Below are 27,334 nucleotides of genomic sequence, written 5' to 3'. Positions count from 1 at the left end.
TTCATGAACACAACACCCAAAACACTGCAGCCAAGCTACCGAAACACTTACTCTTGGATGTTTGCCTCCCGACCCTACCAAACCGCGAGTTCAGGTTGCTACAGTTTCCCAGAACCACAAAACACAAGATTGGTTAGGAGTGCACAAAGGTGGTGATGAAACCAGGCATAAAATCTGATTAAAAGAGATCGATGCCACCGGTCATGCCTCCAACCCTCTCTGTTGTTTTCCATAGCATAACGAAACAGTGCTCACAGATAAGGAAATAAAAAAGTTAAAATTGGCACGCAGCACTACACTACCGCAGCTGAATGACACAGCTCAATGAGGAAGTTTTCTTAAGGATAAAAATAAAATGCTTACCTTACTCGGAAATCTCTATTAAAATCAACTGCACCCGTTTGATTTAAATGACTGTTTCCCCCTTTTAGACTGTGAGCCCACTGCTGGGTAGGGACTGTCTCTATATGTTACCAACGTGTACTTCCCAAGCGCTTAGTACAGTGCTCTGCACACAGTGAGCGCTCAATAAATACGATTGATGATGATGATGATGATGACGGAAAGCAAATTATTCATCAAAAACATATACAGTCGTGTGTCATTCTCAAAGAAGCCGCCACAAGCTTGAATTTCACCCAAGGATGCAGATGTGGCATCCACCCAAGGGTGCAGATGTGGCATACCCCAAAACAGAAGAGGACGAAGAAAAAAAGCTAAGATTTTATTTCAGGGTTAAGTTTAACAGTGCCTTTAGTTTGTTTAGGATAAAGTAGTATTTAAAAGCACCATATAGTGTTTATAGTCATATTTTACTCTCCAGCCTATCTTTTCTTCATTACAGACTCTCAAATCACTATCAGTAGCAGGGCAGAGTCAAAGGGCATAGTGCTAGGAGTCAGAAGGCGCAGGTTCTAATTATTTTGGTGTTTGTTAAGTAATTAGATTCAAGTTAATTCATTCATTCATTCAATCGTATTTATTGAGCGCTTACTGTGTGCAGAGCACTGTACTAAGCACTTGGGAAGTACAAGTTGACTTGCTAATCACGTTGGATAACATATCTGTCCCACATGGGGCTCACAGTCGAAGTAGGAGGAGGAAGAACAGCTACTGACCTCCCCATTTTCCAGCTGCTTGGAGTACCTCCATAAAGGTGAAAATTTTTTATATTTACACGGACAACACTGACCCTTGTCCAAGGTTAGAAAGCAAGCAACTGGCAGAGCTGAGATTAGAACCCAGGTCTTCTGACTCCTCTCCCAGCTCTGCAACCAGCCAGCTGGGTGCCGTTGAGAAAGGTAATAATCATTATGGTATTTGGATAAATGCTTACTATGTGCCAGGCACTGTACTAAGCGCTGGGGTGAAGCGGCGTGGCTCAGTGGAAAGACCGCGGGCTTTGGAGTCAGAGGTCACGGGTTCAAGCCCTGCTCCGCCAATTGTCGGCTGTGTGACTTGGGGCAAGTCACTTAATTTCTCTGGGCCTCAGTTACCTCATCTGTAAAATGGGGATTAATCAATCAGTCAATCAATCGTATTTATTGAGCGCTTACTGTGTGCAGAGCACTGTACTAAGCGCTTGGGAAGTACAAGTTGGCAACATATAGAGCCAGTCCCTACCCAACAGTGGGCTCACAAGACTGTGAGCCCCACGTGGGACAACCTGATCACTCTGTAACCTCCCCAGGGCTCAGAACAGTGCTTTGCACATGGTAAGCGCTTAATAAATGCCATCATTATTTGTTTGTATAAACAATGTATAAACACCTGATTTGTTTGTATAATAAAAATGCCATCATTATTGTTATACAAACAAATCCGGTTGGATACAGTCTCTGTCCACATCGGGCCCACAGTCTTAATCCCCATTTTACAGATGAGGCAACTGACGCACAGAAGTGAAGTGACTTGCCCAGGGCCACAGGTCTTTCTGCCTCCCAAGCCCACGTTCTATCCACTAGACCATGCTGCTTCTCAATAAGGGACTTCTGAAAAATAAAATAGAATTAAGTGCCTACTGTGTGCTAAGCACTGTTCTAGATATAGAGTTATCAATCAATCAATCAATCGTATTTATTGAGCGCTTACTATGTGCAGAGCACTGTACTAAGCGCTTGGGAAGTACAAGTTGACAACATATAGAGACAGTCCCTACCCATCAGTGGGCTCACAGTCTAAAAGGGGGAGGCAGAGAACAAAGCCAAACATACCAAAAGAATAAAATAAATAGGATAGAAATGTACAAGTAAAATAAATAAATAAATAGAGTAATAAATATGTACAACCATAATAAATATGTACAACCATAAATAAATATGTACAACCATAATAAATATGTACAACCATAATTCAGTTATTCAGTTGGACAATTATTCAGTTGGACACTATCCCTGGAGCTCACTGATTAAATACAAGGGGCTGGGATGGGAACTTCAATTGATTGGATTACCCTGTACCGCTCCCGGGGCTAAACCACGCACTCCGACACACAGTGACTGTTAAATACCCTAACGAAATAGTAATAAAGTAAAAGTTTCATTATCCACATGGCCAGGCGAAATTGGAGGTGACCGGGTGGTAAGAAGTTTTCAGTTAAAGAAAGGTCGGGCCTGCGCATCACAAGGAGGGCCAGGATGAGATGCAGAATTGGGAATAATCCTTTCGGATAGTCTATCAACCCAAAGAAAGTCTGCAAAGTGGGCAGGCATCAGTGGGCAGCTAGAATTCAACGAGTTTTCCGGAGGTACTTCTCCTTCCCTCCCGCCTCTCCTCCTAACGTCCCCCATTTCTGTTGAGATCCTTCCTGTCCCAGAGGGCAGGAGCAGCGTGGCTGAGTGGAAAGAACTCAGGCCTAGGGGGCAGAGGGCCCGAGTTCGAATCCTACCCCCGCTGCCTGCCTGCTGTGGGACCTGGGCAAGTCTCAGGGACTCAGTTTCCTTCATTTGTAAAATGGAAATTCATTTTACTTTTACTCGTACATATCCACTGTTCCATTTATTTTATTTTGTTAATATGTTTCGTTTTGTTGTCTGTCTCCCCCGTCTAGACTGTGAGCCCGTTGTTGGGAGGGACCATCTCTATATGTTGCCAACTTGTATTTCCCAAGTGCTTAGTACAGTGCTCTGCACAAATCAATCAATCAATCAATCAATCGTATTTATTGAGCGCTTACTATGTGCAGAGCACTGTACTAAGCGCTTGGGAAGTACAAGTGGGCAACACATAGAGACAGTCCCTACCCAACAGTGGGCTCACAGTCTAAAAGGGGGAGACAGAGAACAGAACCAAACATACCAACAAAATAAAATAAATAGGATAGAAATGTACAAGTAAAATAAATAAATAAATAAATAGAGTAATAAATATGTACAACCATATATACACATATACAGGTGCTGTGGGGAAGGGAAGGAGGTAAGATGGGGGGGGATGGAGAGGGGGACGAGGGGGAGAGGAAGGAAGGGGCTCAGTCTGGGAAGGCCTCCTGGAGGAGGTCTTCACAAAGTAAGCGCTCAATAAATACGATTGAATGAATGAAAATTCCCCTTTCTCCCTTAGACTTAGATTGTGAGTCTCATGTGGAGCAAGGACCGTGTCCAACTTGATTAACTTGTATCGACCCCAGCCCTTAGAACAGTGTCTGACACAGAGTAAGCGCTTAAATACCACAATCATTGTTGTTATTATTATTATTATTCCCAGAAGTCGACACCCTAGGTGTCATCCTCAATTCCTTAGTGCCTTTCAGCTCCCCCACTCATTTAATTGTTAAATCCTGACAGTTCTTCCTCTTTTATTCTCCCATAGACTTAGTCATTCATTCATTCAATCGTATTTATTGAGCGCTTACTGTGTGCACAGCACTGGACTGAGCACTTGGGAAGTACAAATCGGCAACATAGAGAGATGGTCCCTACCCAAGAACAGGCTCACAGTCTAGAAGGGGGAGACACACAACAAAACATGTGAATAGATGTCAAGTCATCAGAATAAATAGAAGTAAAGCTAGATGCACCATCATTAACCAAATAAACAGAATAGTAAATATGTACAAGTAAAATAAATAGAGTAATAAATCTGTACAAATATAGACAAATGTTGTGGGGAGGGGAAGGAGGTAGAGCGGGGATGGGGATGGGGAGGAGGAGAGGAAAAAGGGGGCTCAGCCTGGGAAGGCCTCCTGGAGTAGGTGAGCTCTCAGTAGGGCCTTGAAGGGAGGAAGAGAGCTAGCTTGGCGGATGTGCGGAGGGAGGGCATTCCAGGCCAGGGGGAGGACGTGGGCCGGGGGTCGACGGCGGGACAGGCGAGAACAAGGCAAGGGCTTTGAATGCAGTAGGTGCTCAGACTGGCTCACCACATGTCACTATTTATTGACTGATCCACAAAACATCCCTAACCTGTCTCTGTCTATTCAACCAAGTAGGTATCACCCTGATCAGAGTCCAGCCTCCTCACTGGTTTCCCTGCCTCCTGCTTCTTCTCCCTGCAGTCCATATTTTACCCCGCTGCAGGGACCAGCTGAAGCATTGCTCAGTCCACGTTACCCCACTCACAGAACTTCCACTGTAAGCTTCTATGCCAGCTCTCTTTTTTTAAAAAAAGCACTGTTCTAAGCGCTAGGCTAGCTCTCTTCCTCCCTTCAAAGCCCTACTGAGAGCTCACCTCCTCCAGGAGGCCTTCCCACACTGAGCTCCCTCCTTCCTCTCCCCCTCCTCCAGACTGTGAGCCCACCGTTGGGTAGGGACTGTCACTATATGTTGCCAACTTGTACTTCCCAAGCACTTAGTACAGTGCTCTGCACACATTAAGCACTCAATAAATATGATTGATTGATTGATCCCCCAACCTTACCTCCTTCCCCTCCCCACAGCACCTGTATATACGTATATATGCTTGTATGTATTTATTACTCTATTTATTTTACTTGTACATATTTATTCTATTTATTTTATTTTGTTAATATGTTTTGTTTTGTTGTCTGTCTCCCGCTTCTAGACTGTGAACCCGCTGTTGGGTAGGGACTGTCTCTATATTTGTTGCCAACTTGTACTTCCCAAGCGCTTAGTACGGCGCTCTGCATACAGTAAGCGCTCAATAAATACGATTGAATGAATGAATACAAGCTAATCAGGCCCAACACAGCCCCTGTCCCACATGGGGCTCACAGTCTTAATCCCCATTTTTACTGATGAGGTAACAGGCACAGAGTAGTTAAGTGACTTGCTCAAGGTCACACAGAAGACACAGAACCCAGGTCCTTCTGACTGCCAGGCGTGGACTCTATTCCCTAGGCCACACTGCTTCTCATCATCATCAATCATATTTATTGAGCGCTTACTGTGTGCAGAGCACTGTACTAAGCGCTTGGGAAGTACAAATTGGCAACATATAGAGACAGTCCCTACCCAACAGTGGGCTCACAGTCTAAAAGGAACTGTCTTCTCCACAGACAGTACTGCTATCCAGGCCTTTTCACCCACTCCTCCTCCTCCCAAGATCACCTTCTAAATGCACCTCATCCTCTACTCTCCAGCCTCCCTCCCCTCCCTCCCACGCTTCCCCCAGCCTGCTCGGCCTGACCTCAGAACTCCCCATCTTCAACATCCTCTGAAAAATCCCGCTTCCTTTGGAGACACGCTTCTCTCATTAATTCGCACCAACGCCAGTACATCAACTAACCTCACCCTCACGATATTTCATTCGGAAACCTCTGTACCTATGGATCTTTGGTTGCATTTTCAATTTCTCAACGCTTCCGTCTGCACTACTTCCTGATAGATCCTTGTTGTTCTTCCAGCACCTGTTAGATGTAAACAATTTGCCAGTGCACCCCATAAATATGATTGATGATAAGATCGCAAGCTCCTAGAGCGTAGTGATTGCGTGCCTTCCTTCTGTTATTCTCACTCGGGCTCTTTGAACAGGGACTTGCATTTCAGGAGGTGCTCAATAAATACCACGATTTGCTAGCATATCAATTTTACAGAATTGAAGCAGAGTCAGTCTTACAGGACTCTTAGCAAGGTATCTAGGAGAGATGGACCAAGACCTTGGAATTCTTAATTCTCATCCTTCTGATTTTGTAAGGAGACCATAATCCTTCTCTCAGAGAAAGAAGGTCAGGTAGATGTTTGTTGAGGACAAACACGAGTCTTGAAGGAAGATTTCTGTAATTCAGTATTTACCAATCAATTGCATTCATTGAGTGTTCACTGAGTGCAGAGCACTGTACTAAATAAGCACTTGGGAGAAGAAGCGTGGCTCAGTGGAAAGAGCAGAGGTCATGGGTTTGAATCCCGGCTCCGCCACATGTCTGCTGTGTGACCTTGGGCACGTCACTTAACTTCTCTGAGCCTCAGTTACCTCATCTGCAAAATGGGGATTAAGACTGTGAGTCCCACGCGGGACAACCTGATCACTTTGTTACCCCCCCCAGCGCTTAGAACAGTGCTTTGCACATAGTAAGCGCTTAACAGATGCCAACATGATTGGGAGAATAAAATGCAACAGAGTTGGTAGACATTCCCCGCTCCCTAAAGTCTAGAGAGGGAAAAAGACGTTAAAATAAATTATGGATACGCACATAAGTGCTTGGGCTGAAGGTGAAGTGAATAACAAGAGCTAAAAGGGCACAGATCCAAGCACACAGGTAAAGCAGAAGGGAGAGGGAGTAGGGAAAATGAGGATTTAGAGAAGGCCTCAGAGCTGATGTGATTTTAATAAGACTTTGAAGGTGGGGAGATTGGTGGTCTGTCAAATAATAATGATGGTATTTCTTAAGTGCTTACTATGTGCCAAGCACTGTTCTAAGCACTGGGTTAGACACACGGTAATCAGGTTGTCCCACGTGGGGCTACAGTCTTAATCCCCATTTTACAGATGAGGTAACAGGCACGGAGAAGTGAAGTGACTTGCTCGAAGTCACACAGCTGATAAGTGGCAGAGCCAGGATTAGAACCCACGACCTCTGATTCCCAGGCTTGTGCTCTTTCCACTAAAGAGTTCCAGGCTACAGAGAGAGGATGTGGGAGCCCACTGTTGGGTAGGGACTGTCTCTATATGTTGCCAACTTGTACTTCCCAAGCGCTTAGTACAGTGCTCTGCACACAGGAAGCGCTCAATAAATACGATTGATGATGATGATGAAGTTGGCGACGAGATAGACAAGGTTGAGGTACCATGCGTGCATGGGCGTTAGAGGAGCAAAGTGCGCGGACTGGTCTGTGATGGGACATCAACCAGGTACGTCCTGCGCCGTCCAACTCTCAGAACCACAGGGCTCATCGAAGTAGGGGTTCTTTTGCTAAAAACATAGCCACCTTGGACTGCCGGTTCAACGGGGCACTTACTTGTTTGAACACTTCTTCATCTTGGTGGGTCGTCCTCATCAGTTCTTGGATGAAGCCGAATGGGAGGTTCCTACACAGCATATACGGTACCAAGAGAGACTGCTGCTGCCCGGACCTTTATTCGCACGAAAATCCACACAAAGCAAGAAGACGGAACATTACCTCCTACTGCACGTAGGACGGCTCATAACGCAATGTCAGGGTTGGAGTCCCTGAGCCAGACCTAGAAGGGACTGCTATTTCTGTCACCACCACCAACTCTCTGTCCTTATCAGTGACTGAGTCAGAGGGTTCCATAAAAAAATAACAACAAAAAACAGTTCGTCTTGCTGGTGTCCCGATCCATTAATACAGAAGCATTAAATATATCACTATTCCCCATTAGTCTTAACTGGCTAGATAATTCATGTTGCACAACCGTAAGAATCTCAAATTATAACCGAGCTCTTTCAAATAACATCGTGCTTATGGCAACAGGAAGCCTGGATCTTTATCAGTTCTTATCAGTCCGTGCAGAGTCGCATTACGCCGGCTCAGTAAACACGGGGAGCCTCAGATTAGGCTTCTAATATTTAATTTCAAAAGCAAACCCACCAATTGGAACCCGCTGGTCTGTGAAAAACAATGCAGGAGACCGAAGAGGAGGCAAAAATCGAGCAGTCGGGAGACCAAATAGCAACAGCCACCCTGTCAGACCCCCTGGATCGGTTCCACTAATGGTATTTCCAAGTGTGAGCATGTGCATCTGCTCACTGAAGCAGCGCGGCTCAGTGGAAAGAGCCCGGGCTTTGAAGTCAGAGGTCAGGGGTTCAAACTCCGGCTCCGCCAACTGTCAGCCGTGTGACTTTGGGCAGGTCACTTAACTGCTCCGCGCCTCAGTTCCCTCATCTGTAAAATGGGGATTAAGACTGTGAGCCCCACGGGGGACAACCTGATCACCTTGTATCCCCCCAGCGCTTTAAACAGTGCTTTGCACATCATCATCGTCATCACGTACAAGGACAGACAGTACATGCTCAGGACTCTAGCCAAAATAGCCACACGATCAGGTTCCTTCTCCTCCCATCAACTTATGGCCCGATTACCTTGGTTGCGTTAGTGAACCCTGAAGCACCAACGCCGCGTGGGATATGCACTGTGATCGGATGTTGCTCAGTAACTGGCTGACTGCTGGCTGACTGCACATCTGGAAAGGAATGTTTGAAATTGAAAAAAAAGACCGGGGAACGACTACAGGAAACGTTGTAAGCTTGTCTCCCTCCCCTTTCCCTACTTAAATAAATTTCGATAGCTTAAAAGAACAGTCTTCTGTTTTACGGCTTTCTATAGAAAGGCACAAAGCACAACGGGGGGAATTAAATCTACTCCTCGAAAGTGGCTCGGGGGCAGTTTTGAATTTCAAAGCAGCACCAAGAAACACGCATTCACTGTTAGGGCAAACCTCAATTATGCCTTTTCACAGGTGGGTACCATACTTAGGGAAAACCAGGTAAGTTTCCAACAAATTTAGAGCGGCAAAAGAGAAAAGCAACGTGGTGAGAATCTAACAGATCTCTCTTCAAAATTGTTAGAACCCGCTAAACAGTGTGGCTCAGTGGAAAGAGCCCGGGCTTTGGAGTTACAGGTCATGGATTCAAATCCTGGCTCTGCCAATTGTCAGCTGTGTGACTTTGGGCAAGTCACTTCACTTCTCTGGGCCTCAGTTACCTCATCTGTAAAATGGGAATTAAGACTGTGAGCCCCCCCGTGGGACAACCTGATCACCTTGTAACCTCCCCAGCGCTTAGAACAGTGCTTTGCACACAGTAAGCACTTAATAAATGCCATTATTATTATTATTACTACTAAACCGTTCTTTGGGATTACAAAAAAAAAATCTGTGCTTTTTCCAAATGTGGCCTAGTGCAAAAAGCACGGGATTGAGTGTCAGACGATCTGGTTTAGAGTCATGACTGCCATTTACCTGTTCTGAAACCTTGGACACGTAACAACTTCTCTTTGCCTCAGGCTCCTCATTTGCAAAATAGGGATAAAATATCTCTTCTTTCCTCTTAGGCTGTGAACACCTTGTGGGGCAGGCACTGTGTAAGCTCTGATTCTCTTGTAGCTACCCTAGCAGGAGGCACAGTGCTTAGCACATGGCAAGCACTTAATAAACTCTTCTATTATTAGCCCAGGACTTCCGCGTGAATCCTCTCTAACTTACCTTTGGTGCTTTTCTCTCCTCTATTCCAACTCTGTCAAAACACTCGATGAGGTAGTTCAGCATATCTGTCTCCTTGCAAGTTTCAATGGTGAAATGGTCACTGCAGGAATCAGAAGTACTTGACCCACCAGAAGCTCCCAAACTTTGGGAAAAAAAAAGGGGGGGGCAGAAAAAAAATGAACATTTAAACCTTCTTGAGGGTGCTTAGCCGAATGCGGCAGAAAGCCAGGTCACTTCCTGGCACACTACCCACAAAGCATCAACACCCATGCAATCACACTTGAAACGGTGATGGTGCTTCACGTGTCAAAACCAATGGCCATATTCTTATTCAAACTCTTATTCAAACAAAATAAAAATGCACATGTCCCAATCCTATTCCACAGGGCATGCACACAATTTTCGGGCTACGAAATTCAAGTGATAAGGAGTGTGACCTAGTGGAAAGAGCTCGGGCCTGAGAGTCAGAAGACCTAGTTTCTAACTCCGGCTCTGCAAAATAATAATAATAATAATATTGATAACAGCGGTATTTGCTAAGCACTTGTTAAACACATACCAGGAGCTGAACCAGGTGGTTGGGTGAATACAAGCGAATCGGGTCGGACACAGTCCGTCCCAGATGGGGCTCACGGTTTTAATCCCCATTTTACACATGGGGTAACTGAGGCACAGGGAAGTCAAGTGACTTGACCAAGTTCACCCAGCAGACAAGCGGTGGAGTCGGGGTTAGAGCCCAGGTCTTTCTGACTCCAAAGGCCAATCCTCTACCCACTAGACCACACTGCTTGTCTGCGGTCACTTCACTTCTCTGGGCCTCAGTTAAACATCTGTAAAATGGAAATTAGGACTGTGAGGCCCTCGTGGGACACAGACAGTGTCCAACCCAGTTATCTTGTATCTACCGTAACACTTAGTACAGTGCCTGGGCACATACTAAGTGCTTAAATACCATGGAAAAAAATTACGCTAAAAAATTTCAACTTCTGGGCATCTGGGCCATGTCAAGTGCGTGTTTGATCAGACAACTAGAATAACCCAGATAGATGCACAATACTAATTTGCTACATTACTGTCAGCCTGAAATAGTTCTGCTCCGAAGCAACATTATGTTAACCAGTCGGATGCCCTGAATCCAGACAGCTGTCCAAAAGGAAGCGAGTCTTCCTCACTTCCACACACTTTGATCCAAATCTGGGAAGACCCGAGTTCTCACCAGGCCTGATCTTGAGGGAAATTTTGGAGTCAGTCAGACTTCAGATTTGGGACCAAGCACTGCAACATTTTTCCCCCTTCCAAGATTTTCAGGGAAACAGAGAGTTTACTGAGCTATCTGATTCAAACATTAAGTCAATCTGTGGTTAATCTACAACTGTGCAAAAGACCTCAAAATCCATATTCCAAGTTCTATGTCTATTTCCTTAAAAGTACCAAGAGATGAATGCCGATTCAGGAAGTGATACGAAACGGCAAAACAGATAGAAACGAAAAACTTTAAGGACAATAAATCCGGCACCTACGACGACAGAGGCCAGAAAAAAAAAGGATCAGTTATTTGAGATGCCTTTTCCAGATGAGAGCAGGGGCAGACAAATCCAACAGTGGGAAAAGGCCAACAAAAGGAGCATCGGTTTGGGAGTCGGAGGACCTGGGTTCTAATCCTGCCTCAACTCCCTGCGTGTTGTGGGAACTGTGGTAAGTCACGACTTCTCCAATCCCCCGTCCTCATCTGTAAAATGGCTATTCAAAACATTCTCTCTCCTACCCAGAATGGGAGCCTTGTATGGGACAGGGAGAGTGTCCAACCTGATTAACCCGTTTATACCCCACTGCTTAATACAGTGTTTGGCACATAGTAAGCGCTTAACGAATACCACAATTATTATTATTCAATCAATCCATCAATCGTATTTATTCCTGTTCAGAAACCAAGGCAACATGAGAAAAATTCGCCAGCTGGGTCTAGGAATGCACCTATACCTCAAAGACGGTCTAGTGTCAAAATATGCCGGGCATGTGAAACAGAAAATATTGCCAATGCTTTTGCGGTCCAGTTGATTTCAAATGCTACTCCGGATGTTACGGTCTCGGTTTTCGAAGACCTGATTAATAGTGAGACTGAAGAGGCAGTCCAATGAGAAGGCAGCCTCGAAGCCAGAGCAAGATGCTGAATGGTACTCTAAAGGAGGAACACTAAGTGGGTGATTCAGATGCCTTCCTTCTGGAAATGTTTCCTGGGAGGAGACAAAGATTTTTTTTTTTTTTTTAAACAAAAGTCACTTTGTAAAAAGGTAGCTGCATGCTAATATCAATTTGGGGGGAAAAAGTAAATGTACAGCTTCTGAAACAAAAATCGGTTCCTGGACATCTAATTGAGGGATTTCCTGGTTTTTTTAATGCTATTTGTTAAGCACTTACTATGTGCCAATCAATCAATCAATCAATCGTATTTACTGAGTGCTTACTATGTGCAGAGCACTGTACTAAGCGCTTGGGAAGCACAAATTGGCAACATATAGAGACAGGCCCTACCCAACAGTGGGCTCACAGTCTAAAAGTGCCAGGCACTGTACTAAGCGCTGGGGCTGATGCAAGCTAATCAGGTTAGATACAGTCCATGTCCCACATGGGGCTCTCAGTCTTAATCCCCATTTTACAGATGAGGAACTGAAGCACAGAGAAGTGAAGTGACTTGCCCGGGGTCCCACAGCAGAAAAGTGGTAGAGCCGCCACTAGAACCCAGGTCCTTTTGGCTTTTAGACCTATGATCTTTCCCCTAGCTCACGCTGCTTCTTGACTTTCTGCTACTACTGAGCAACGTGGTAAACTGTAAAGGCATGTGACTTTGGTCACCCAGACATGTTTACCGTTTTTTTCTGCCCTATTGGAAGATTATGTCCTTGGGCATAATTTGAGAGAGAGGCACTGGGGTCCAATGTTACGAGCAATGGGCTGGGATTTAGCCCCAATTATGGTCTGTCACCCCCTCTAGACTGTAAACTCACTATGGGCAGGGACTATGTCTGTTTACCGTTACCCCCTACTCACCTAAGCACTTAGTACAGTGCTCTGGACACATTAAGTGCTCAGTAAATACAACGGACTGACTCAACTGCCTTAAAATGGGGATACCACCCGCCTCTTTCTAACTCACAGGTTGCTGAGGATAGAATACGATGGATAATAATAATAATGGCATTTATTAAGCGCTTACTCTGTGGAAAGCACTGTTCTAAGCGCTGGGGAGGTTACAAGGTGATGAGGTTGTCCCACTGGGGGCTCACAGTCTTAATCCCCATTTTATGGATGAGGGAACCGAGGCACAGAGAAGTGAAGTGACCTGCCCAAAGTCACACAGCTGACAATTGGCAGAGCCGGGATTTGAACCCATGACCTCTGGCTCCAAAACCCAGGCTCTTCCCACTGAGCCATGCTGCTTCTCCTACTCCTGGATACTTTGGAAGTGAGAGATTATAAGCTTCTTGAAAGCAGGAATAGTGTCTAACTCTATTTTACTCTCCGTAGTGCTTAGTATAGTGCTCTGCCCATATAAAGTTCTCAATACCGTTGATTGATTCCTTTAAGAAAAAGTGTGCTACAAATATAGCGCTATTATTAATCCACTTCTGCAGCGCAGAGTGCTCGGTCCAGGCCTGAGTCCTAGAGACCTAGCTGGGCCCCCAAAGAGCCGAGCTCAATCAGTTTCGGGGGACATCGCGGCCTCCGGCTCCTCTGTTTTCCTCGGCAACAGGGAAGTCCAAGAAAAAGACTATGTTCAGCTGCAGATGAAACCAAAATACCAAATAAATAGGGAGTTTACCTGGTTGGCAGTTGCAGCCGCAGCCCTCGGCTGCCACTTTACTGGATCCCATTCTCCTTAGGCAGCCACCAGTGTTTTTTGGGCCCAACTTCCAAAATATGGCTTTTGCAGGGCTCTCTATTCAACCTCAATGCCTATCTAGATCTTGCGGTGAACGTTATGTAAACATCTCCCCTTTCTCTGTGCCAACCTCCATTCATTCATTCACTCAATCGTATTAACTGAGCACTTACTGTGTGCAAAGCACCATACTAAGCGCTTGGAAAGTACAATTCGGCAACAGGTAGAGACAGTCGCTACCCAACAATGGGCTCACAGTCTAGAAGGGGTCCGCCGCCCCCCAACTAAATAGAAAAGGCCACAGTGTTACCTATCAAATACACGTGCTATCGTTAGGATAAGGGCTTTTAACCAAGTTCTATCCCAGAACTGTTCTTAAAAAATTAAGACTGAACTTCCCACCCTGCTAAAAAGATTTTAATTGGGGTTTATCTTGGCATACTCATCACCAAAACAGATTTAACGTTCATTTGAGTGCATCTTCATTATGCCACGGTTGACTAAAGTCCATGTATCACGTGTGCTTAGGAGTTGACGGTACTCCCACTGTCATCAGTAGACTACCAAGGATTTTGGAATGAAACGTCTCAACAGTTTAGTCCTTTCAAAATGTGTGGGATTTATTAAAAAAACAAAAAACGATATTGGGGACAAGGGAATTGCCCCAGAAAAGAGCCTGGAGTTTCATTGGAAAATTAGTCACTATGGTCAGTTCATTTTTTGTGCCATCTTTCTTATTACTTCAAAATAAAGTCTTCATTGCACCTCCAAGTCAAGATTAGGATATTAAATTTTGGATAGAAGATGCCATCTGATCGCCCAAATTAAGTAAAGCTGTCTTAAGAAAGTTACGTAAGCCTTAAGGTACTTGTGATTTTGAATATTCACTCACCATTTGCTTCACTTTTGATCACTCAAAAAGCGATGTTATGAAAAGGCTGTTCTCATGCAGATGCTACTGTTTGTGAATCTTGAAACAGAGGCAAAATAAACTTGGAATCTTAAAATTTTAAACCCCAAAATGCACAATTTTCTTTCATTAAAAAAAAAAACCCTTAAAAATTCACATCAAACAGAAACTCTGAATGGGACTAGGGATTTATAGTTGTGAGAAGCAGTGTAGTCTAGTGGAAAGAACCCAGGCCTGGGAGCCGGAAGACCTAGGTCCTAATCCTAGCTCTTCCACTTCTCTATCACAATTTCTCTATCTCTCTATCACAATTCTCTATCACAATTGTGGTATCTCTATCACAATTTCTCTACCACAATTCTGTATCTTCTATATCACAATTCTCAACTGCAAACTAGGGATCCGATACCTGTTCTCCCTCCTACTTAGATTGTGAGCCCTAAGTGGGACTTCATGTCTTATATCTACCTCAGCGCTTACTACAGTGCTTGGCACACGGTAAACGCTTAAAATGCACCGCAATTACCATTATAGCTACAAACCATTAACCTCATCTGCTCTGCCCCAATCCTTGCTAAAAGTGCCTGCACAGACTTGGGCAAGAGGGATTTTTCAAGAGAAAATTCCTGTCCTGCGCAAACACTCACCACGGTGTGTCCTTGAGTCAATTCCTTAATGACGGTTCACTGAAATCTGAATTCCTAATGTGTAAGCTTACCAGACCCCTTTCAGGGAGAAAATATATAGGATCGGGCAAGATCGCGGCGAGCTTCACGGGGGCTAACGATGTTACTTATCCCAGTTTCTTGTAGGCTCAACTTCAACAGCTGAAAAGAATAGCATTACTCTGTTTCGATTAAAATGTCCCATTTCCAACTTGCTCCTGGAAGGAGGAATCACCACCCAACAAAAGTAAAGGATATGTTCAATAAATAAATAAAACAAAAATAAATAAAACCTCACTTGCTCCATTCAGTTTGCAGCATCTAAAATTGCCGCTCTTAGCACAGTGCTCTGCACATAGTAAGCACTCAATATATACGATTGACTGATTGCCCCGCTCACCATTCTGAGAGGGTATTTACAGCTGCGGCTATGACGACCCGTGTGTGCCCCTTCTCTCGGGATTCATCACCAAAGTCCGGAACGATTGCTTCAATGTCTCCCACACCTAGGGCTTTGAAGTCCTTTGAAGACTTGGGTCTCTACCCCGAATACCTAAGCCCGTGCTCTGGGGTCTACTCTTGCGATGGACAAAGAAGATCTGCTGAAATCTGGAAGCAATGACTCAAGAAGAATTTCGGGATCCAGAGGGGAAGTGGCAATGGGGGAGCTGCGGCCGGAGGCTGGCGATGGACGGCTCCAACAATCCACTGTTTTGATAAGCTTCATTCCATCTGGCTAACAAACTGGGATGTTGACATATTGGGACGTTCCCCAGGGGAGTGTCCAAATATTTTGGTTAAAGCCTTTTCCCTGTTATCCCTCAAAAGCAGCTGTTCCCACATTTGTACTTTTCAGGAACACTGTGTCTCTCAAGCGGTTACCCTCACATTTGGTGGCCACCACAAATGCTCGCATCAAATGCTCGGTTTCTGCTCATTCCAACTTCTTAATGAACGTGGTCCCTAATGACACGCATCTCCAGCCTCTCCACATTTTTGGAAAACAATTCTACATAAGTTTCTTTGGAAGCAAGGAAGCTGCTGATCCTGGGAACAGGTGGCATTTCCTACTTGCTAAATTTTCATCTTTCAAAAAAAAACTGGTGCTAATTTACTCACTGTACCTCCATCCTACCTATCCTGCCACCAATCCCTTTCCCAACTCTTCCCTCTGGCCTCAAACTCCCTCCCCCTTTATATTGGACATTCCCCCTATTTTCAAAGCCTTCCTGAAACCACTTCTTCCAAAAGGCCTTCCCTAAGTCCTAATTTCCTGCCCTCCCCTCTCTGTCACCACTGCACTCATATCTGTACCCCTTAAGCACTAGGTAGTCACCCCACCCTCAGCGTATTTCTTTACCTTCTGCAGCTGCAATTTAATGTATCTGTAAGACACTTGATACTCACCCCACTTCCATCCCTACAGAACTTATGTACATATACATACACACTGCATCTGTACTTTTAATATCTGTCTCCACTTCTAGTCTATAAGCTCCTTGTGGGCAGGGATTGTCTACCAACTCTCCCAAGCGCTTTGTACAGTGCTTAGCACACCACAAGCGCTCAATAAATCCCAATAATTACATGTGGACAAGCAAATTTTCTCTCTCATTTTTAAAGTCTTCCCAAATCTCATTTGTCTCCAAGGTAGCCCTCTTCCCACCTATTAAAAAAAACAAAAGGCGGGGAGGGGGAGAAGCTCTAAAAATCTGTTAGTTCCTAAGCACCAAGGCATGCAGATAAACACTCCATTCCTTTGGTACCTGGACCCAAACTGGACACAAGAAAAATCATCATCATCAACACCACCACCTTCATCATCATCATCATCTTCTTCATTTTCTTCATCACTACTGTCCCCGGACATGTCAGAAAGTGCGAGGAAGAGGAAGGAGAAAGGACTGTCGTACATACTACCACAACAAAAGCAAAAAAGGCCATCAGTTGAGCAAAGGGGAAAAGAGGAAAGGGGAAATAAAGGGTTTTTTTTTGTTGGGCGGGGGGGCAGGAGAAACCGTTGGAACAGCTTTCCCTTTAAATCTTTGGGTGCCAAATGTCTTCACTACCATGCAGACCAAAGCTCGGCTGAATTAATTGTTTGAGAGAGAGAAAGGGCAGGCTGGGTTAATCGTATTTTCATACTGCTGCTTATTAGGAAGCTGAATTTACACATAAGCCCAGCAAGATCCCTGTGTAAAAAGGCACTTCAGAAATGCAAAGCTTTATTAAATGCTCACCCAAGAATCACACAGAAAAATAATCATCAATTTTTAATGAGGCCACTTCCCTATTTGCAGTAGTAGCACAAACTCACAATCTCCCGTAATAGACCTGGTTTAGAATAAAACGAAACTACTCGGTGGAACACTTGGCATTTGCAAACTGATGCCAACGAGAAGCCTAATATTTGGGGTTTCCTTTCCCTCTCCCATCAGAGGATAGGGGAGGAAGGGCCAGGGCTGCCAGCCGTAAAGATACTCTAGCAAGGAAAAGGCCTAGGTGATGGTAAGCCGTATCTTCAGTGGAAACCAATACCCCAGGGGTCAATTTTGCAAAGTCTAATAAGGTGTCAATTTCCGACTATGAGACTGGTGCGGTTACCCGGAATTTAATTTCCAAGGAGGCTGCCTGCCCAACAGTGCACAGGGAAAGATAAGAGAACTGGGATTTACGCTAAAGATGATTCACCAAGTTAAATGTGTGGCGGAACGGAGGGCGCGGCAGGATGCCGTGATGACGCAAACCATTAAGCTGTGACGTTTTATAGCAAATGCCGGCCGAAGCAAGGAGCCAGTAAGCAAGTCACCGCGCTAATGTGACTCAAGCCGAACAACAAAACGTTGGCCTCCGGGTCAGTGCTGTGCCACCATTCCTCTCAAGTGTGTTAACAGTCCAATCCCTGCCCCGCAAACAAGCACACCATTTTCGTCTTGAGGAAAATACCTAGGTGGGTTCCTTAAGGAAGAGGGACCCCTACTCGAGGGACTGGGCGAAGCAGGAAATGACGGTGGGCCCATGGTTGTGGGGGTCTGTCTGGAAGAGCTGGCAGGCGCCGCTTGAGGGCCGGCAGCCACGGCTGGTGGGCTCGACGAACTAGATGGGATGGCGATGCTGGAAGACCGAGGGCCGGGGGGGGCCGAGGAGCCCCAGGGGTGGGTGACGGTGTAGGGGCGGTACCGTGGGGAGGAGGGCTGGCCTCCAGAGGGGCTGCCGCCCGGGAAATGAGGACTGAGCCCCACCGGAGGCACGGGGAGCGGGACGGCCGCATTGGAAGGCGAGGTAAAAGAGGAGCCTGCCAGGGGCGTGTGGCTTGCGAAACTGGTCCTGGAAGCTGGACTAGTCTCGTACAGGCTAAATTAATTGGGGTGGGGGGGAGAGAAAAGAGGAAGAGTCACATGAGCACAGGAAGCAAATAGGAAAATAATTTGTTTTAAAATGAAAGAAAACCATTTTTCCATTACATAAGGAAGGCATATTAGATCAGACCAATGGTCGCTTCCTGCCAGGATTCTGTGTCAGACTGTGGCAACAAAGGATCTATGCTCCTTGTGTCACGGGAACCAGTCTATCAGCTCTGTTACGCTGTCTTCTCCCAAGCACTTAGTACACGGCTCTGCACACAAGTCAGCGCTCACTAAATACCATAGGTCGCTTGACACGAACTCCAAGTACACTCTTTATCCCCATTCTTGTTTTTAGAGAGGCACCCTTTACCATCTCTAACGGTTCCCTCTAATCACCTCATTTTTCACTCACCCCTCCTCAAACCCATCGACGTTTTGCTGCCTGCGCAATTCCCTTCAGGAACAAATCCCATACACTACTACCCACTGAGTGAAGAAGAGTTTCCTCTTTTCGATCTGAATCTGACATCTTCCAACTTCAAGGGCAGAGACATTCTTCCCTTCTCCCTAAGCCCAATAAAGCCAGACATGCTCTCGCTTCCCCCTCCCCAGAAAACGCCTTCTCTTCTCGGTTGCACCAAACTGCGTCTCTTCCCTCCTAAAGAGTCACTTTCTCCAAAGGGCATGAGGACACTTTCATGGCCGGGCTAAGAACTTATCCACCTCAGCACTCATGAATTTTCTATTTCATCCCTGAATCTATTATTTATGCCCATTCTTTCAATCTTAGCTACTGTACCATTAATCAATTTGTGCCTGCTGTCTTTCTGACTTTAGGTTACCAGCAGAGATCGCGTCTTTTACTTTTTCGTTCCCTAAGTGCCCATTATGGCGTTCTGCACACCTTACGTGCTTAATAAATACTATCAATGCTAATAGCACGTAGTCTTATAAAAGCTAGTTATCTTAGCAGTTCTAAGCAAGGTACGGTGCTGGTTGCTTTACCTCCGGAAAGACGGTGCTTTTTCCAAAGGCAACTGCACAATTCACACAACCATTTTCAGACCGTGATGCTATTTGTACGTGTTTTCAGCAATGACCCAAAAAACATACCCAAAAGGAAATGAAGCACCCCCGCTGATAATAATAATAATGATGGCATTTGTTAAGTGCTTACTATGTGCCAAGCACTGTTTTAAGCACTGGGATCAACCTTCCCCCAGTGGGACGACATTTCCCATTACGATCTGCACGATGTGGGGGACCTTAAAGAAAAAACAAATCCTCCTCACAATCGTCTCTCCCACCAGATATCTGAACGAAACCAAGCTGACCTGGACAGAGAGCTGGCCCCAAAGGAGCCCACATTACAGAGCATTGGGCTCGTTCCTGGATTGGAGCTGGTATTCAGCATCAGATTCCTGTCCGGGGACCGGGCTGCTGTGGCGATTGGCTGCGATGTCGCCGTCAGACTGGCAAAGGGGTTCTCGTCTCTCGTCTGCGTGGACATCATTAGCACTTCCATCAGGATCTGGCCGATCAAGTCTTTGAAATCGGAGAACACTGGGGAGGAAGACGTTAAGAGTGAGGTTCATCATCATCAATCGTATTTATTGAGCGCTTACTGTGTGCAGAGCAGTGTACTAAGCGCTTGGGAAGTACAAGTTGGAAGCGTGGGACTGGTACTTGATGCTTTTCTTCTGTCCTTCTCAACTCTGATTTAGGACAGGGGTCAATACTTCTGACCTAGAGAACAGCTAACTCCGGAGAGTCATGCATTACCTACTTATCAGCTGCTAGTGTAGTTGAGTGAAAGGAGTAAAGTTTGGAGACCTTGAGGGGGAAAATAAAAACAGTCTCCTACTCACCTTTCTCATTGGAGAGTCCCTATAAGTACGCAGGGCGGACATACGACATTTGCCTTGCATCGTTTTCTCACAACTTTCCCCTTCCTGGTCGCTGAAGGTTTAAGATGTCACTGAAACCCATAAAGGTTCTGACCCGTGCAAGGAGTTGGAAGGTCTCAAGGCTTTAAACCGTGGCCGTAAAATAGACTGGAAACAGTAGTGTCTGCCCCTTTTAGACTGTGAACCCACTGCTGGGTAGGGACTGTCTCTATGTGATGCCAATTTGTACTTCCCAAGCGCTTAGTACAGTGCTCTGCACATAGTAAGCGCTCAATAAATACGATTGATTGATTGATTGATAGTGCTCGCGGACTACTGACCAGACCCTGAGATCTACACTCATCGGCTCATTACCGGCAACCGATGCTGTAGTTTGGGGAGTGGGACCCCGGCCCAGACGAAAGGGACGCAAACCTGAGACCGACCCAAAAGCACACCCTCTTGAGGCTTCCATTCCCAGTACTCCAACCAGCCCATCTAAAACTGAGCGCTCCTGCAAGACACTGTAGATGACCTGTCTACTTTTCCAGGACTTCGTCTTTCAGTGGCCTACCACTCCCTGTCAGAATCCCAGGGTTCTTCGTAGTGACAGAGAGCAGCCCAGTGCAAGGAAAGTGTGTATGTGGAAGGAAGGCAGAGGAAGGAGAAGAGTCTGGTGAGGGAGAAAGGAGAATCTGCCAGAACATGCCAAGGAATATTTCTCCCCATGACTGCCTAGCAAAAAACCAATCAGAGAAAACTGTGAAGCATACCCTACACATTTTGTTAAGGAATAGGGAACGGTCATCTGATAAAACAAGCTGGTACAGACACAGGATGCTGAGGCGTCTGAGGCAATGGTTTGGCACCATGTCTGAAACAGGCTTTTATGAGAATGAAAGTCCTGCATTTCGGAAGAACCGAGTGTGCAGATTAATTTCTGGGGAATATTCCCTATTCTGAATTAAAGTGGTATTTTCGTAAGACCTCTCAACACTTCAAGTCCCTGAAATCTACAACTCACTGATTGGTTGAAGTGACCCAGATTCTTCCCAGTTCTTCCTGCTTATTGACAGGAGCACGGGCTTTTCACGTTGAGCACAGGAGTGAACTTGGGGTGCAGCACTGAGGGGGCAGGGCAAAGAGGAGGAAATAAGGAAAGAAGGATCCTCTTGTCCATGCCTTTGGGGTGGGGGATAGGGGTGCAGGGAACAGGGAGAGAAACAGAGGAAGAGTGACAAAGGAGAGGAAAGAGAGAGAAGGAAGACTGATGGAGAGCAAAAGAGGGGGAGAAGAGAGAGGACAATAAGTTGGATGGCAGGGGAAAGAAACGCTTACTTTCCACTGTCACATCATCATCATCATCAATCGTATTTATTGAGCGTTTACTGTGTGCAGAGCACTGTACTAAGGGCTTGGGAAGTACAAGCTGGCAACATATAGCGACAGTCCCTACCCAACAGTGGGCTCACAGTCTAGAAGGGGGAGACAGAGAACAAAACCAAACATACTAACAAAATAAAATAAATAGAATAGATAGGTACAAGTAAAATAAATAAATGAATAGAGTAATAAATACGTACAAACATATACACATATATACAGGTGAGGGTCCCCAGTACACAATGGGGAGTGGAAAGCTGGGGAGCAGGATCTTGTTTCCCTGCATAATCCCCCATCTCTGAGAACCCAGAAGACCCAGGCAGACAATTAACTGCTCTGATAATTACCTTCAGGGTCATGTGGGATAAATAACCCCTTTCCTGAGTCTCCCTCACAGCCAGCGGCAAAGTGGGGGGAAATATGCCTCAGTTGATCACTATTTCCTACAAAAACAACTTATCATCATCATCGATTGTATTTATTGAGCACTTACTATGTGCAGAGCACCGTACTAAGCGCTTGGGAAGTACAAATTGGCAACATAGAGAGACAGTCCCTACCCAACAGTGGGCTCACAGTCTAAAAGAGTGGGCGAAGTAGCCAGGCAGTAGCGGTCCTGAAACCAGCCAGGACGGGCAGCTGTGGCTACTTGGTAGAGCAAAGCACTGGACTGGGAAGTGGCATGGCAGCTGTGTGGGTTTACAAAGCCACTACAGTAGCTCCAGAGTCTGAACACTAGGCTCATCCCAAGAGCTTTTCTGATGGGGTTGCTTTCGGGTTAAGGGGGCATGCAATTCATCCTCAGTGGGCTCCAGGGGCATCAGGAGCTGCTGGCCTGGCCTCAGGATGAACAGAAGCTCGTTATGGGCAGGGAACATGTCTGTGAATTCTGTTTTATTGTACTCTCCCAAGCATTTAGTACAATGCTCTGCACATAGTAAGTGCTCAATAAATATGATTGACTGATTGATAACAGGAACACCCACCCCCTTTCTTAATGTTATCTGTTAAGCACTTACTATGCTGTCACTTACAGTATTTGCTAAGTGCTTACAAAATAATCAGGTTGGACACAGTTCCATGTTCCACATGGGGCTCACAGTCTTAATGACCATTTTACACGAGGTAACTAGGCACAGAGAGGTGAAGTGAATTGCCCAAGGTCACACAGCAGACTGGTGGTGGAGCTGGGGATTAAGGGCCCCAGTCCTCTAACACCCAGGCCCGTGCTTGCTGGCATCAGGGCCCGGCCGGGGACAAGTCTTCCTGCAGAGCTAACACCTTGTCTCTACTTCCAGTCCCCGATTTCCAGGAGCAGGCTGGGTTAGTTACGGCTGCTCAGCCAGATCCAAAAGGAACCAATAAAGGGGGCGGGGGGCCCCTATCCCTCCTTTTCACTGACGAAGCCGGCACCCCTGCCTGGGAATGATCTAGGAATTTGGGGAGACATAGTGAATGGAACCCTGAAAGGGTTAATGTTCTTCCCTACGCACCTAACTTGCGATACAGGAGTGATTTAAGCACAGGAGAGAAAAGAGAGCCCATATGCTGACGTCAACTGCAGTTTGTTCTCAGTAAGGTCGGCAGAAACGAAAAAATGCCCAATCACAATTAGCCGACCCAACGGATATCCCTGCAGACAACTGCAAGTAAATAAACGGTTAGGGGTGAAGTTTAGTTGATCCAGACTGATGCCACACCTTAAACAGCTCTTCTCCTCTCGAAACTGCCTGGAACAGAATAGGACGGGTCCAGGTTCCTACCTTCTTTTGAGTTCTGCTTGAACTGTGCAGAGAGCGAAGTAAGAAAGATAACGTCTCTATCCCGGTCCTTCCAAGACACTCGAAAGATCTTACAGACCAGCTGTAAAGCTTGGTCTTCTGACACCTCGGCTCCTGACGAAGGCTCCTTTTGAAAGAGAAGAACATTTTTGTGATAATCTGAGGTGAGTTCTTGATGATATGGGTCAGAGTGCCATATAAAACCGTATTTCAAACCAGTTAGATATTATCTGTAAGTGTGTTCAAAGAAAGTTACGTTGCTTTAAGGGGAACCCGCTCTACAATTAAAATGCTTTCATGGCTGTGATTTCAAAGGCTCTCAGATAGGTTTTCCATCCATAAAATCCATAAAAACCTCCAATGATTACCCGCTCCTCTCTGCATCGGCTTAAAGGCGGTCACTCCTTTCTCTCCCAGCTACCTCCCTGCTCTCTTCTTTCACTATTCATTCAGTCGTATTTATTGAGCACTTACTGTGTGCAGAGCACCGTACTAAGCACTTGGGAAGTACAAATCGGCAACATATAGAGATGGTCCCTACCCAACAACGGGCTCACTACACCCCACCTCAGCCGCTTCCCTCCTCCTTCAAAACCAGCAGATCACTACTCTTCCTGACCTCAAAGTCAGGAAGATGAAGTACCGTGGCTCAGTGGAAAGAGCATGGGCTTGGGAGTCAGAAGTCATGAGTTCTAATCCCGGCTCTGCCATTTATCAGCTGTGTGACTTTGGGCAAGTCACTCAACTTCTCTGGCCCTCAGTTACCTCATCTGTAAAATGGGGATTAGACTGTGAACCCCATGTGGGACAACCTGATTACCTTGTATCCCCCCCAGCGCTTAGAACAGTGCTTGACACATAGCAAGCGCTTAGCAAATGCTATCCTTATTATTCAAAGTCCTTCTAAAAATTGCACCTCCTCCAAGAGGTCTTCCCTTATTAATGCCCACTTCCTCACCCTCTACAAGCACTTCAACATCATCAACGCACTAGGTTACTCACCCCCAATAGTATGCATGCCCGCATCTTCAGACGCTGTTCCTTCCCCAGTCCTAGAATTTATTTTAGTGTTGGTCTCCCCAACTAGATTGTAAGCTCCTTAGTGAGACGCCTACTAATTCTGTTGCACTTTCCGCAGGGCTTAGTACAGTGCTCAGCACAGAGTATGTCCTCGATACATACTGCTGATTGATTCTTTGGGGATTTTTGAAATAGCTCCAGGAAACATCTTGGAAGCAAATCAAGAAAGGTTGGATCCCTATTCATTGGCATCCTTTGCCCTCCCCAGCTCAGGCTGGCATCCTACAGCCAAAACCAAGTCCTTTCATATAAGTCAACTCCATTGCGGTGGTGGTGGTGGCCATTGTCCCAACTGGTTTACAGTTGTGGAGTCCCAGCCTCTGTTTCTCTTTCACTTTCCTCCACAGCTGTTCAGGCTAGACTTCCAACCTGGCTCATCCCAGGACCCCAACTAGAACTGAAAGTTTTCCAAGCACGGCTGAAAAGACCCCAAATCAATAACCAATGGCATTTATTGGTTACCGGCTACAGAGTACTATACTGAATGCTTGGGCGAGTACGACAAAAAAAAAACAGGCCACTTCTCTTCCCTCTAGACGCTTACAACCTAGCTGGGGAGACAAACATTAACATAAAATTACAAGTAGCATAAAGATATGTCTCTAAGTGTTGTTTGGGATGGGGTGAATCCCTAAGTGCTTCGGGGGTACAGACTCAAGTGGAAACCTCCAAATTATCTAACGACCCCACTGCCCCAACACTCAAAATGAAAAAGTGGCAACTTTGATTCCACCAGGGATTTTTTTCCCCATCTCTTAAATGAAGTAGAACCTTTAACTGTTCCTCCCTAGTTCCTCCCCAACATGTTCATTGTTACACAAGCTGTATCAACTAAACCGGAAAAAAAAAAAATCCTCAAAATCTCATCTTGTACAATGTGTATACCAAAAGGTTCAGATAAGTGTACAAAATTGGGTAATTACCTGTCCAACAAAAAAAATTGCATTTGGCTATCTGAACTGCAAACTCAAATAGTCTGGATAATCAGGTTTCTTCTGTACCATGGAAAGTGCCTACACAGAATTATTGGCAGGGAGGTAGAGGAAGTAAAGGAATGGAAGAATTTAGTACAAAAGACAAATAATTTTCCTCCCCTGCCACCATATAGAGATAATTTTATTTGAAGAATAAAAAATTAAAGCAAATATTTTCAGAACAAAGAAAAAACTGTGTTCAGAAAAAGATCTCCAGTATCTTTCCAGTCATTGAAAAATGGAAGAACCACACTTACACAAAACAAACATTTTCCGTTCATTAAAATCTTTTTTCCGTTCATTAAAATCTTAGTACAGTGCTCTGAACACAGTAAGTGCTCAATAAATATGATTGAATGGAATTTGCCCTCAACTTTGACCCTGTCCCTCACAGGCCTCCAGTAGAGCTTGTGTGAATTCTCACCTGGAAATAAACTTTGGCTCAGATTATTAACCCGAAGTGCCACCGCTCGTTAGTGCATAAAGCAAGATTTAGATATAAAATTAAACTAAATTTTTAGGGATAGACATGACAAAAAGAGGCGATGGGGGGAAAAAATCCCTGATTATATGTCATAAGGTGTGGTGGTGCTTCAACTCAAGGCACAATAAATAATACTGCAAAATGAGGCTGTTTCCCAGGCTATTGGACTTTCTTTTCCAGGAAACCAGAAGAATGCCCAAAAAACAAATACGATTGTTGATGATGAATGCCCAGTCCCAATTACATGAGCAGAAACCAGAAGCAAAGACTTCTACCTCCTGCTCTCCTTCTCAATGAGGCGCAATCAATCAAATGACCGATTGAAGGAAATCCTTTTATCTCTTACCTACCTTATCGGTGAGGCTCCTTTTTTCTCTGCGATCACTTTCGTCCACCTCCATATTTTCGATTCCTGAATCCACATCCACCTGGGACATGCTGGGGGTGGAAAGAACAGAGCTTTTAGAAACCCACAATGTCCTTTAGTGATACTGAAGGAGGGAATGTTAAGTTTTGTGAAATTCATTCAGGTTTTAAAAAAATGAGTAGAGAATAAGTTGATCTACAAACACAAGGTTTTTCTTTTTTTAACTCTGGTCACTAGAAACTGTCATTGCATTTTGCTCTTATATTAAAGCAACAATAATCAGTGGCATTTATTAAGTGCTTACTGTGTACAGAGAGCACTGTACTAAGTGCTTGGGATAGTACAATACAACAGAGTTGGTAGACACACGCCCTGCCCACATGTTCACAATCCAGAGGATGGTAAAGATATTCTTCATGTGACAATTTTCATTCAAAAAAACCCAAAGTTGTACTATCTCTACTGATACTTTAGATCACTTTAGTCTGACCTTCTAAGTTTACATTAACAGAAGCTCAGAAGCGCACATTGCTTTTTCTGGCCTTGTGCAAGTCACTTAACCTGACATCTGTAAAATGGGGATAAAATACCCACTCTCCCTACCACTTAGACTGTGAATTATATGTGGGGCAGGGGCTGTGCCCAATCAGACTATCTTGTACCTACCCCCAATCTGGCACACTTCAGTGCTTAATAATAATAAAAATAATAATAATGACATTTATTAAGCACTTACTATGCACAAAGGACTGTTCTAAGCTTTATGCAAAACCCAGGACATTGAAAAAATCACTTCCACTGTTCTGTGTATTAATTCACTCAATTTGGTCTAGTCAAACTCAATTTCTTTAACCCCGCAGCTATGAAATGCTCAGCCACAAACTAGGGAAGCCAACAAATGAATTAAATTTCGACTACTGTTTAGACTAGCCCCACATGAATTGCAGGAGAGGCAGTTTTAAAGTCATTTCATCTTCACTCTTCAGAGACTAAGCAAGATAACAAGCCATGCCTACTCT

The 27,334-nt window shown here is 45.1% G+C and overlaps 1 protein-coding gene across 2 annotated transcripts in view; it reads right to left on the bottom strand.

Annotated features, from left to right (window-relative positions):
* UBE4B (ubiquitination factor E4B) overlaps positions 1-27,334 on the bottom strand; it is a 129,655-nt gene that overhangs the window by 54,099 nt on the left and 48,222 nt on the right. Inside the window, exons 4-10 of one of the 2 annotated variants that reach the window (XM_038746349.1) lie at positions 26,299-26,386; positions 23,393-23,537; positions 19,695-19,923; positions 17,960-18,367; positions 9,559-9,700; positions 8,438-8,538; positions 7,353-7,467 (exon numbers count right to left, since the gene is read on the bottom strand). In XM_038746349.1, coding sequence (XP_038602277.1) covers positions 7,353-7,467; positions 8,438-8,538; positions 9,559-9,700; positions 17,960-18,367; positions 19,695-19,923; positions 23,393-23,537; positions 26,299-26,386 — 1,228 coding nt within the window. The remainder of the gene's footprint in view (positions 1-7,352; positions 7,468-8,437; positions 8,539-9,558; positions 9,701-17,959; positions 18,368-19,694; positions 19,924-23,392; positions 23,538-26,298; positions 26,387-27,334) is intronic. The other variant, XM_038746348.1, reaches the window with a different exon arrangement.

Source organism: Tachyglossus aculeatus, chromosome 5 (assembly GCF_015852505.1).
Source record: "Tachyglossus aculeatus isolate mTacAcu1 chromosome 5, mTacAcu1.pri, whole genome shotgun sequence".
Lineage (NCBI taxonomy): Eukaryota > Metazoa > Chordata > Mammalia > Monotremata > Tachyglossidae > Tachyglossus > Tachyglossus aculeatus.
The sequence above is the reverse complement of the archived record's forward strand: the minus strand, read 5'-3'. Positions and strand labels throughout refer to the sequence as shown.